The 12,961-nt window shown below is 42.1% G+C and overlaps 1 protein-coding gene across 2 annotated transcripts; it reads right to left on the bottom strand.

Moving 5' to 3' along the window:
* Positions 1-2,246: 2,246 nt before the first annotated feature.
* Positions 2,247-11,996, bottom strand: LOC113009796 (uncharacterized). Of its 2 annotated transcripts, XM_080299473.1 has the most exons (11): positions 11,878-11,996; positions 9,755-9,819; positions 9,472-9,667; positions 7,670-7,783; positions 6,751-7,095; positions 5,794-6,132; positions 4,194-4,535; positions 3,786-4,121; positions 3,330-3,414; positions 2,905-2,968; positions 2,247-2,426 (listed from the first exon to the last, which is right to left on the bottom strand). In XM_080299473.1, exons 1-10 carry the CDS (start codon positions 11,912-11,914, stop codon positions 2,926-2,928), a joined length of 1,902 nt encoding a protein of 633 aa, XP_080155599.1. In that variant the 5' UTR covers positions 11,915-11,996; the 3' UTR covers positions 2,247-2,426; positions 2,905-2,925. The 2 variants fall into 2 exon arrangements, with proteins under 2 accessions (XP_080155599.1, XP_026004131.2); XM_026148346.2 differs by having other exon boundaries at positions 9,472-9,819.
* Between the last annotated feature and the right edge of the window lie 965 nt (positions 11,997-12,961).

The raw sequence follows: 12,961 nt of genomic DNA, 5'->3' as shown, positions 1-12,961 counted from the left end.
CTCCAAATCTGAGGCCATGGTTCTCAGCCGGAAAAGGGTGGAGTGCCCACTCCGGGTCGGGGATGAGTTCCTGCCCCAAGTGGAGGAGTTCAAGTATCTCAGGGCCTTGTTCGCGAGTGATGGGAGAAGGGAGCCGGAGATCAACTGATGGATTGGGGTTTCGGCTGCAGTGATGCGGACACTGCACCGGTCCGTCGTGATGAAGAGGGAGCTGAGTGTAAAAGCGAAGCTCTCAATTTACCGGTCGATCTACGTCCCTACCCTCACCTATGGCCACGAGCTGTGGGTAGTGACCGAAGGAACGAGATCACGGATACAGGCGGCAGAAATGAGCTTCCTCCGAAGGGTGGCTGGCCTCTCCCTTAGAGATAGGTTGAGAAGTTCGGATATCCAGGAGGGGCTCAGAGTAGAGCCGCTGCTCCTCCACATCGAAAGGAGCCAGCTGAGGTGGTTCGGGCATCTGACAAGGATGCCTCCTGGGCGCCTCTTGGGTGAGGTGTTCCGGGCATGTCCTACCGGGAGGAGGCCCTGGGGCAGACCCAGGACACCCTTGAGAAATTATATCTCACCAGGAGGCCCCGGGGCAGACCCAGGACACCCTGGAGAGATTATATCTCTCGGCTGGCCTGGGAACGCCTTGGTGTTCCCCCGGATAAGCTGGAGGAGGTGGCTGGGGAGAGGGAGGTCTGGGCTTCTTTGCTTAGGCTCCTGCCCCCGCGACCCGGCCTCGGATAAAGCGGATGAAGATGGATGGATGGATGTATTTGATGGCTTTGGCCCCAGGAAGACTAGCAAACACTGTTGTGGAAGCTAATGGTTCCTTATAAATAAACAAATAAACATCACACCGGAACATGTCTGTAAGCAACACTCTGAAGGTCAACAAACGTTTGCTTGTTTTTACAAGCTGGAAAGCTAGCCTGACCCTTTTTTTTTTTTTAGCCAGTAGGTGGATGAGGGAAAGGGGAGCCAGAAGGAGGAGAGACTCGAGGCGGCTGCCGGTCCGAGTGTCAGGGGAACTCAACTTCAGGTAAGAAGTTATGACCTGCAGTCTATCTGGGTAAGATATAAACCAAGTTTAGGTGTAGTTTATTTTCGTTGTGTTGACTTTTTACAGTCAGTTACAATAACTCGCACTGTGTACTAGCAAGCATGATGGAGTTTCAATACAGCTGGGTGGGTGCTATGATGTTACTGATAGTGAACTTTTTTTATTCATAAGGTTAGTTAGTAGAGTTGCCAACCGTCCCATAAAAAAACGGAATCGTCCTGAGAAACTATTACGCGTTTCGTATTGAACTGAAAAGGAACAGTTTGTCCCGTACTTCAGCTAGAATAGAAAAAAAAAGACACAAAGCTGGAGTTATTCTGTGTCTTTACGCTGTCAGCTGCTTCTTCTCTCATTCTCTCCCCCTCCCTCTCCTGTTGCTACTTCAATCATGAAACTGATCAATGATCAGCTGATCGGCTTTTCTGTCGCAAGTCCCGTCTCTCTTGCTTATGTCCCAATTTCCGCCAGAAACAGGTTTATCTTTTAGGTGACATGAATGAGTTGAAGGGAAGTCATGAACTGTTTCTGAGAGACAAATAACACCAGGAACCTTTTCTAAGTAGCTGACAGCTGGTAACTGTGCAGGGGCGGGTCTAGCAAAATTTTGCCAGGGTGCTGGGTAGGGCATTAACAGGGAGAGGGGGGCACAAATAATTACTTTTCTTTCTTATTCTCATTTAAAATGTCTAGTTTTTAATAAATAATTACCTGAATCTTACAACCAATGTTTTTATCTGATATAAAATGTATAGAAATCATACATATACTAACAAGACAGTGTACATCACTGTCACAACAGCATTTGTTTTCATTGAAAGGCTTTATGCCATTTCCTATAACACCTGGTCGGCCGGTCTCTAGTCAAAATGCCCTGGCTGATTTTTTTTGTCCCAGCCCAGCCCTGTCTAAAGGTGTGAGAGAAGAGTCAGTCAGAGATACGCACTGGATCACACATAGTCTACGTCTACATTTAACTACTGATTTTATCTACTGTTCTGATTTTATCTGTTTTGATTTTATATACTGTTTTGTTTGTTTGTTTGTTTGTTAATTAGTTAGTTTGCTTGTTTTAATCAATTTTAAATCCTGCTTCTTATTTGTTTTTGTTTCTAATGTCTCTGTAAAGCACTTTGAATCACCTTGTTGTTGAATTGTGCTATACAAATAAACTTGCCTTGCCTACGTCCACACAGTATTTTTTAAAACAGAGATTTTCGGTTTTATTTAAAAAAAAAAAAAAAAAAATCCCGTCCACACGTGCAGTTTTGAAAAGAAATATATCCGTCCACATCTAAACACCAAAAATGTGAATGCTGCCAAGGACATGCCAAATCCTAGTGGTGTAGAAATTTGGGGCAATCAGAAGTGTAGAAGCCTGGGAGTGGAAAAAGTAAACAGGGTTTTATGCAAACCTTAAATACTTCTGTATGTATGTTCTGTATATATGTTACTTTTCAAGTGCCTTTATCATCTCAAATGTTAATAAACAAATTTGTGCATACACAATTTTTTTTTTTTTAAATTACATTTATTCCTAACCAGTGACCACATTAGGATTTAGGTTGTGAGAGTGTCTGTTTTGAATGAAGAAGTTCACTCTGCGCACACCTTTGATATTGTGTGAATAAATCTCAGTTTTCCTCATCCACACATAGACACAAAAGCATAGCTTTCAAAAATTTCCACCCTGGCATGAGTTTTTAAAAATCTCAGTTTTCAGTGATTGAAAATGCCATTTACATGTGGATCTAGAAAAAGCTGTATTTTCAAAAATACCTGTGTACGTGGCCACAAATCTGCATGTAATTTGAATCAAACATTGCTGAGAGGGACGGATGTGCCTGATGACTTACCTGCCAGCTCTTCTCCTCCATTTAACTTGCTTCTTTAGTAGTGAGTGGAATAGATTCATGAATTCTGGTCAAGAGAAGACAGAACAGACAATCAGGAAGAAGCAAGCAAAAAGATCAACATATGTAACATTGCTATTTCCAGTTTGACACCAAGAACCAAATAATGAGTCACATGATTACACTTAGATATTTAATATAAATAAAACAAACTTGATCAGCAAAGAATTCAGTAAAGATTGAAAGAAGGATGAATGACGCTTTCAGTATTCAGGTTCTGATGTGAGTTGAGGTTTTAGCAAATATTGGATTTAAACCTGCAGGATTTGCGCTGAGTTAAAGATTCATTATAAATGTTCCAGCTCCAGTCTTTACATTTCACACCAACTTTACAACAGACAACAACAACAAGAGGAAGAGGACTTTACACAGTGGAAGAAGGTCCATCAGTCATGGATTTTCTCTTCTTTCCGAAGCCTTGAAACTGCTCTGTAAAGCTTGCACCATGTTTTCCTGCAGAGGAAACAGACAACATTGATTCAGAGTCTCATTTAACTTGTCTTCAATCTCTGGTGCGAGTTATCAAGAATATTTGAAACATCAGAATCAGGACAGCAACCATTACTCAGTGATATCAAAGAAAACTATGGGAAGCTATTCCTCATTATAAACAAAGGAGAATTACAACGTTACACTGTAAAAGACAGCATTCAAATATTGTTTTGATTTATTATCAGTTTCAGGATAAGTCTATTATGTGAACCTATTTCTGACTCATCTGAGACTCAATAGAAATGGATGCCTGATGTTTTCACAGCAGTTCCTCCACTAAAGTAGCAGAAGCTGGAGGAAGCTGCATTTACTGACCTCTGTGATGCATTTACCTCTGAAAGTAAGCGTCACTCCTTTCTGTCTCAGGATGTCTTCACCCTGGGAGACTGTGCACATGTAGAAACCACTGTGGTTTTTTTGGAGATCTTTCAGGGTCAGACTGAGGTCTCCAGTCCTCAGTGGCTCTTCATTCATCTCTGTGCGACCTCTATAATCCTGTCCCTGTTCTTCTAGCAGGTTTTGGCCATCCTGATAGGTGTGGACTGTGACTTTGGTATCAGCACGCCTCCACTCGATTGTGACATCATCGGGTAGACCAGGAGTGGTTTTAAAGGGCAGCAGCACAGACTTCTTCCCCTTTGTTACTTCGACTATTTCCACCTGGTAGTCTGATAAAATACAACATGAGCTGTAAATACAGACAGATTATAAATTTACTGGCCTCAGATGAGTTTACTGACCTCTGATAGTGAGTATCACTACTTTCTGTTTCAGGATGGCTCCATCTTTTCTGTAGACGGTGCAGGTGTAGACTCCACTGTCAGTAAGTCGAGGGAAATTCAGGGTCAGACTGAGGTCTCCGGTTCTCAGTAGTTCTTCCTTCATCTCAGTGCGGCCTTGATAGTCCTGGTGTTGCTCTTCATGCTTTTTTTGGTGGTTCTCATGCATGAGGACCTTCACATCTTCAAGGTCTGAACGTCTCCACTCCACTCTGACGTCCTCAGGCAGGTCAGCTGTGGTTTTGAAGGGAAGCAGAACGCGCTTCACCCCCCGTGTCACCTCCACTGTCTGAAGCTCGTAGACTGAAGAAAGTAGGAGATACAGAAAGACACACGTTATATTCTGCAGTTGATATTCAAATCAGTTTAGTTTATTTGCTTCACAAGGAAAGTAAATCTACAATACCAAAAAAAAATAACTACACTGATCAGATAACCTCCTGTGAGCAACACATGTGAAGCAAAATGATCTTTTATAAGAAGAGACTTCCAATAGAAACAGGATCAAAGAGGTCTATTTATTGGGTGGTGAGGAGGTAGAGGAATAAGATCAGAGAGACCACACATAACAAACAGAACAAAGAACAAACTACAGCAGAGAGAAGACAAAGTTCAGGACATGAACTAGTGGTGCATCAACATACAAAGAGTGAAATAAATAACAAAGATTTTTCGTTTTGTATTCTCAATGTACTTCACAGAACAGACAAACAGAAAATGCCGATAATAGCAATAACCCATAATATAAACATGAATTGAATATTTATATGTGCAACAGTGCAGTGATTGGTGTTTGATATGAGAATATGTCTTGGAGGCCTGGAACACCTAAACTTACACTATCAGTCTAAAATTTGGCCACACTTTCACATTTAATGGTTTTGTTTTATTAATTTCTACATTGTAGATGCTGAAGACATCAAATATATGAAGTAAGAAGTAGCCAAGAATTTCTTTTTAATACATAAATCTAAATATATCCCATATTTTGATACCTTATAATAGCCAACCTTTATTTTGTTGACCATGGCTTTCTCTCAATACATTATGTTACATAATACATTATGTTATGTTAATATGAGCTTTATGATCACATGAAATGGTTTTGACTCACAGCTATGCCTTGTCAGGGTTCATTTGTGGAATTATTAACTTATTAACTTATCTGCCTTATTAACCATCAGTTATGTTGTGCAAAGGTCAGGTTGGTACACAGCTGACAGCCCTATTTGACAACAGTTAGATTTCATATTATGGTAAGAACCAATCAGCTAAGCAAAGAGAAACGACAGTCCATCATTACTTTAAGAACTCATGGTCAGTCAGTCCGGAAAATTACTAAAACTTTAAATGTGTTCCTAAGTGCAGCTGCAAAAACCAGTTCAGTTTTCAGGCCCCTCTTCTATGGAACCAGCTTCCAGTTTGGATTCAGGAGACAAAAGCTATCTCGTCTAGTAAAGGCTAGACACTAGATTCATATTTTTCATACAGTCAATGGAGTCTAGAGTGTTGACAACAGGAAATGACAACATACCACAGCCTCTGTGATGTGCTTACTGACCTCTGACACTGAGCACCACCACCTTCTGTTTCAGGACTTTTCCATGCGTGCAGACAGTACAGGTGTAGACTCCACTGTCAGTTAGTCGGAGGTCTTTCAGGGTCAGACTGAGGTCTCCGATTCTCAGCGCCTCTTTGTTCATCTCTGTGCGACCTCTGTAAATCTCGTCCTGTTCACCTGAAAGGTGCTGGCTGCCCTGAAACATGTGAACTTTTTTGTGTTTGGAGTCTGAGCGTCTCCACTCCACTGTGGCATCCTGAGAAAGGTCATCTTTGGTTTTAAAGGGCAGCAGGACAGACTTGTTCCATTCTGTCACCTCCACCGTCTCCATCTGGCTCTCTGAGAGGAGAACACAGTAGAACATGAGACAGACAGACATCAGTGAGGTGGATCCTCCATCATGTCCTCTGCTGTGTAACCAGCAGCTCCTGTTTTCAGTGTTTCTCTGACTTGGAGCTGATGTGTGTTGATGTGTGAGGCTGCACAAACAGCTGTGCCGCTGCGTTGCTTTATTTAGTCTTCTGGACTCATTCTGTCACACCTGCAGACACTTACAGTGTGAAACTTCTGAGCATTTGTGATTCCTGCAGCCTCATTTAGTGCTCCTGTATTCTTTAATAACGCACTTATAATTCTATGATAACACCATTTGTGTTGTTATATTGACAGTGGTAAATTTATTGATAACGTTTTTTGTCATGATTACATTGCCATGGAGACCTGACATAGTATGGCCACATGTTAAGATCTGTAGAAGAAGGAAGCAGTGTGGACATCTAATTCTCGAGTTAAAGAGCTGAGCTATCCCACATTTTTTTTTTTGTTTTTTTCATTCTGAGGTTTGTGCAGCCCTTAATCTGACTGGTTCACACCCCCTCATTCATGGGCAAATGTGTCAGCAGCGGTTTGTTCAGATTTGTGGAGAACCCAGAAGACAATCAAAGCTGTTCCACTCACCTCTGACAGTGAGAGACACCACTTTCTGAAGTAGGAGGCTTCCATCCTTGCTGCTGACGTTGCAGGTGTAGACTCCGGTGTCAGTAACGCGGGGCTCCTTTAGTTTCAGACTGAGGTCTTTATCTCTCAGTGGCTCTTCATTCATCTCTGTGCGGCCTTGGTACACCTCGTCCTGTTTGTCCGGCTGATTTTTTCCACTGTCATACACGTGAACCTGCATGTGTTTGGGGTCAGTGAGTCTCCACTCCACTGTGGCGTCCTGGGGAAGATCCTCTGTGGTCTTAAAGGGCAGCAGGACAGACTTCTGGTCTCCCTCCAACATCTCCACCATCAATACCTGACTGTCTGTGAGGAGACAGAGCAGAACATGACATGTGCACACAAACCAACACATCAGTCTACCAGGACCTCAAAGAGCAGGTGTGTGATTGTTTCAGTGCTGAAGTCATGGAGGACAGAAAAAGAAGTATAACTGTATCTGCGCTATGATACAGTTATTCTTCTAGATTTTCATCTATCATCATCATCTATTATCATCTAGAATCTCAAGCGTTTCAAATTAGCATCAAGCCACAACTGTGCATATCTTAGACTGATGTAGAACTATGAACAATGTATCATTTAGTCACGTTCACATTAGCTAGCTTCTCCTGATCTGGTTCCAGCTTCCTCTGCAGGGAAATGAGTGCCCACAAAGCCCCGATGAGGAAATAATCATTCTTTTATTACTGCCTGTCCAGTGCTGCTTTATCGTACAATGTATATAATGTGTATAATGCACAACCCCGATCAAAATGATAATCATGATTATTTTCATAAGTATTGGGAATTCTTCATTAGATCCCTGCAAAAGTGAGTTTTGTTTGTTTGTTTTTTTATTGCTGCTTTAAAGAACCAACAACAAACCAAACTACCATACCTGCTGGGCGTTTGATCCATTTATATCTATAACACATGATGATCCCACTGACAGCCAGGAGAGCCAAGATAGCCAGGACAACAAAGAGAGCCCAGAGCCAAGTCGGAGGTCGCTCTGTGATGAACAGAAGAAACCTGAACATGAAACATGATGAATTCACAGCAGATGACAAAAGTGTGGGCTGGCGGACTGTACAATCTACAGCTCAGAGATGTGCCATTCCTGATAAACTAGCAAGATGTCAGCAACCTATAAGTGAAAAGATGATAGGTTTTTACTAACCAGATACTTTATTAGCATCCACTAAACTGCTGCCATGTGATTGGTTGATTAGATATTTTTGTTAAAGAACAGCTGAACAGGTGTGCCTAATAAAGTGGCAGTGAGTGTATATGTGTGTTGAAGTCAGATTGCTCCCCCTGCTGGAGTCACTCGGACATCTGTTTTTCTTTCACACCATTACAGAGCCACTGTCACAGAGCCTTACTGGACACTTTATTAGGTACACCTTGCTGGTATCCTGTTCCTTTGCTTGTTAATGGCTCAGATGTGACATCATCACAGACATGTTGCACATTTATCATGTGAATCTTTTGTTCCAGCACATAGCAAAGATGTTAGGATGCCTGGGTCGTTGACCCAGGGTTTTTGAGTTTATTATATTATTTATCATTTCTAGTCTTTGGTTTCAGAGTTATGTCTTATGGTTTATGTCTCTGTGTAATCCTTAGTTGCTATATCCTCGTGTCCAGTCAGTGTCTGTCTGCCCTGGTCCCATGTGTCTTCAGTTCAGTCTGTGTTATGTTTCCTGTTTTATTTTGAAGGTCCTTGTCTGATGTTAATGTATCTGGTTTTGCTTCCGACCGACCGACCCTCATTTATGTTGTGTGTGTGTGTGTGTGTGTGTGTGTGTGTGCGCGCCGGCTGCCTGCTTATCTAAGTTTATTTGGATTTTTGTTACGTTTTGCCATCCAGCAATAAAAGCTAAGTTTTGAAGTACACTTTTGCCTGCCGTGAGTCTGCACTTTGGGTCCTATTCCTGCCTGCACACAGCCTTCACATGACAAAAGATGCTCTGTTGTACTGGGATCTGTAAGCCCTCTGAGTGCAGCAAACTCATTGTTACTCATTTGTTATCCTGCAGGAAGCATCAGAGGACGGTACACTGAGGTCATTCTGGGATGGACACAGTCAGCAACAGTACTCAAGGCTGTGGGGTTTAAACAATGCTCTGTTGGTATTTAAGAGGCCAAAGGTGTCTCAGGAAAATCTCCACTACACCATTATACCACCAGCAAGCTGAGCCTTTGGTACAAGTCAGTATGGATCCATGCTTTCATGATGTTTTCACCAAACTGTGACTCTACCATCTGAATGTTGCAGCAGAAACCAGTAAACATGTGTCAACCTTCTGTTGTCCAGTGAGTCTGTGCTCTGGTCTAACCTGATTGGTGTGGATAAGTGTGGTGTGCTGTGTTTCTGTGTTTCAGACCTCTGTAAACTTTCATTGCCACATATAAAGTCACTGAAATCATCGTTTCTTCTCCATTATGTTGGTTAGTTTGAACTTCTGCAGGTTGTTTTAAGTGCAGTAAGTTGGTGTCATGACATTGGCTGATTAGATATTTAGATCAATGAGCAGCTTACAGGTGTACCTAATGAAGTGCCCAGGAACCTTTAGTCAGTGTTTTGGAATGTGTATTATTAGTCAGTCATGATTTGTGAGCTCAGAGCAACAACATCTCAGACAGACAATATTTTAAAGGCATCATACTGAGTACTGACTGATTTCACACACTGACCTTTGACCTTCAGTTGCACATGGGTCTTGCTCTGATCTTGTCCATATTTGCGGACGATGCAGATGTAGGTCCCACCATCAGAGACTGTAGGGTTCCTCAGGGTGAGGCTGAGGTCTCCAGTCTGCAGGGCGTCGGCTTTCATCGATGTTCGGTTGGTGTAACGATGGTTCTGATCGTACAGAATATCATCTCCGCTCTGCACACGCATGTGGACTGTTGGGATCTTGAACTCATCACGGTCCCAGACCACTGCTGTGGAGCTACTGGAAGCATTAACAGGTACCTGACAGGGCAGCAGGACAGACTCCTCCCCTTCATACACCTCCACCCCTGAGGCATGATGGGAAACTGAGGAGAGAAACAGAATCCCGTCATTCAGTCTGTCCACAGGGTGGGTCACATGTCGGGATGAGTTCTAACAAGAGGTTTTAAATTAGTACCAGTAATGACGACAGTGTGTAACACTAGAAACCTTTGAAAACATATTGAAGCTCATCAGGAGCCTCCATCAGCGCTCAAAGGTATAAATAGGTGCCAAAGAAACATCTGCTCCATGCAGACAAGTTTTAATGGAAGACCTTCATGTTTGAGCAGGAAGATGCTACTCCAGCAGCAGCTGGAACCCTCCATCAAAGCAGAACAGGTTCTGTTCTCTGCTCACAGACTTATGTCAGAGGATCCAGTACTACCTAACTTACGGTTCCACTCAAATCTGTCAGAATCTGTTTTCGTACGACTTTAGAAACCTATAAAGCCGCAGCGCTTGATGGTTTGTAGGAGCATTACGGCTAACGTAGTCAAGAGCCTCATGAAGTAATCTGAGTCCTAAACTCTCTCCTCTTCAGGTCCCAAAGTCAAATGATCACTGCAGCATCACTGAGAGTTAAAAACTGTCTAAATTCTTTCATCTTCAATAAAATGATCAGTGTTGCTGCTTTACCAGGTGTAACAATTAAGTTTAACATCCAGGCATCCACGAAAACTGAATTTATTAAGTTTAACGGCATTATCGGGAAGTTAGCTCGCTAGTTTCAACCTAAACATAACACACCATGTTCTGACTGAGAGATTTCTGAGAAAATTAAAACGTACAGCTCTGTTATCACTTCCAACATTCCAAGACAGAAAACTAAACAGCAGTGAAGTTGGACTAGGTGATATATAATGATGTGCTATGTGAGAACTAGCCACACAGCTAGCAGTTAGCAAAACATTAGCACAGTGACGCTGGAGGATGAACGCTAATATTTTTCCACTCGATAAAAGTTAACAGTATGCTGAAAAAGGGCCAAACTTCATGCAGAAGAACAACTGAGATACTCCATCCACAATACGAGGTTAGTCATGAATATACAGCAACAACATAGGAATAGAGCAGCTGAGAAAGAATTCAGCATTAATGAATCAATTGTATGGAAGTGGAGGAAGCAAGAAGAATGAATTCTGTAAAGATTGGCTTATCTGACTTTTTTGCTTTGCTTAATGTACCTTATAATTATTTATTTATAATTATTTATTTACAAATATCAGCATTGTTATCAACATGATACATATGAATACAAATTATGTATGAACAAACATGATTTACTGACTTCTTTAAGTTTCTTGAAACGTTTGATCCGAGAAGGTTCTTCTAAGAAGAAATGGTAGTGAGTCCCAGATTCTAAGCCCTATGGGAGTGTCCCCAAGAGGGTCACGAACCCCCTGTTGATCCTCTACCTAATCACACAGCCCAAGGTGCAGTAATGGGTGTAGGTCGCAATCAGCTAAGGTTTCAGGTGAACCCACTGTCAGACCTTGCCCCACCCTACCATGTGACTTACTGAGATGAAATGACCTAAGAGCAGAGAAGACAGTTTGAAAGAGGAGTAATAGAAGGGGTGGAAGAACCCACAGCCATTTGCACACATTGGCTCATGAGATGCGACTCCAGAAATGAAGAAGCTTCTCAGATGAAACGTTTCCAAGAAACTTAATGAAGTCCAGACTAGCGAGCGAAACGACTTTTAGAGCCTGATCTTTGAAATGGGAGCTCATTGGGAGCTGTGTTTTGTTTTTTTTTTCTCTTACCCTCTCTCTCTTTTTTTCCTGCTTCACGCAGGTAAGCATTGTGTTTGCGCTGAGCAGGGCGGGGGGATAAAACGTAGTCAGTTGAGTGTGATATTAATGAAGGTGCCAGTGTGTCTACTGTAACTGTTGCTGCTGCTGCATCTACAACATCATGTAATATGCCACCGCAGGGACCTAAACCAACCCAGATCTCTATTAGACAGTTTTTGCAGACATCTATACGGAAGTCCAACCGACGACAACATTTACGCACGCGTCGGCTGATGGAAGCGATATTAATGGAAACATACCTGTGTGTCTGACGGCTCAAAAAATAGACAGGTTCAAAGTTCTTACCGTGCACGAGCAGCAGGAAGGGCACGAAGCTCTTCATCCTCCTGTGACAGAGACTATAACCTAGTTCCAACTCAGCTCCACTCGATACAAACTAGCAAATGGCTTTAACTTTCCAGGTGTGACGACAAGTTTTACTTTCGGTTTCAACCTTCAAAATAAAAGCTTACAGAGAAGTGTTCAGAGATTTTATTTATTCCATTAGAGGGGAAAGTTCTGCAGTGACAGCAGGAACTCAGTAAGAGCTTTATTTTTCTTCTCTCTGTCATTCTTTGATGCGATGACGTGGGTGACTCACCAGTTGCAGACCAGCTGGGGTTTTTTCCGCTCTGGTATTTTATTGTGAAAAACTTTGTGATCTCTGTCTATAAAGGTGCTTTAGAAATAAACTTTACCTAAAGTTACTACTTTATGAATGACTGGGTCAAATGACATGACAGGTGTGCTCCATGTACGGGCAAATGTAAAGAAGGTTTGCTGGCTTTCATTTATAATGTTTTACATGTCAGGATAAAAACGATAATCTGATTCCAGCTTCTGAAATGATTTAACACAACCTCAGCACGACACATTACACTGTGTCATTAACAAAACTAAACAAGACTACATCCTTACTGCTTCCATGGGTATAACAGGGTCAGTTTGAGAAAGACTAGTGTAGATGACAGGGATCCTCCTCATTAGTTTGATGTTTTTACTAGTCAGTACCAAATAAAAAGACCTGTGTAATGAGAGGAAGATATGGCTGAGTGGTGATAGCATGGAGGCTGTGGGCAGCTACAGACGGTGAGTCTACCTGCAGAGGCAGCGTCATAAATATGCAATATAACTGGTATGTTGCTGCTCGTTATGTACTTACACGGTGCAAAAATGCAAGGCAAAAATATTCTCCCTTTCAGGGTCAGCAGTTGCCAGGCAACAAGAGACACAGCTGACTAACCAGTAAACCAAGAAAATCCAGTTTCAAAATGTTAGTTCTGCTAGATCATTTCAATTTATTTTAGCTGTGAATTTAGGCACCTGAGCTTCCAGGTGAAGGGGCAAGTGGAAATGTGGTCCCTAATCTTAAATTGCACAGAGTCAGTGA

Source organism: Astatotilapia calliptera, chromosome 3, assembly GCF_964374335.1.
Source record: "Astatotilapia calliptera chromosome 3, fAstCal68.1, whole genome shotgun sequence".
Lineage (NCBI taxonomy): Eukaryota > Metazoa > Chordata > Actinopteri > Cichliformes > Cichlidae > Astatotilapia > Astatotilapia calliptera.
This window is presented reverse-complemented; position numbering and strand designations above follow the sequence as displayed.

Excerpts from the sequence above, each read along its gene's own strand:
- LOC113009796 (XM_026148346.2), bottom strand. The coding sequence starts at position 11,914 with ATGAAGAGCTTCGTGCCCTTCCTGCTGCTCGTGCACG. Across the intron at positions 7,784-9,471 it reads TGTGCAACTGAAGGTCAAAG|AGCGACCTCCGACTTGGCTC; the intron begins GTCAGTGTGTGA and ends TGTTCATCACAG. Across the intron at positions 4,122-4,193 it reads AGTGATACTCACTATCAGAG|ACTACCAGGTGGAAATAGTC; the intron begins GTCAGTAAACTC and ends GTATTTTATCAG.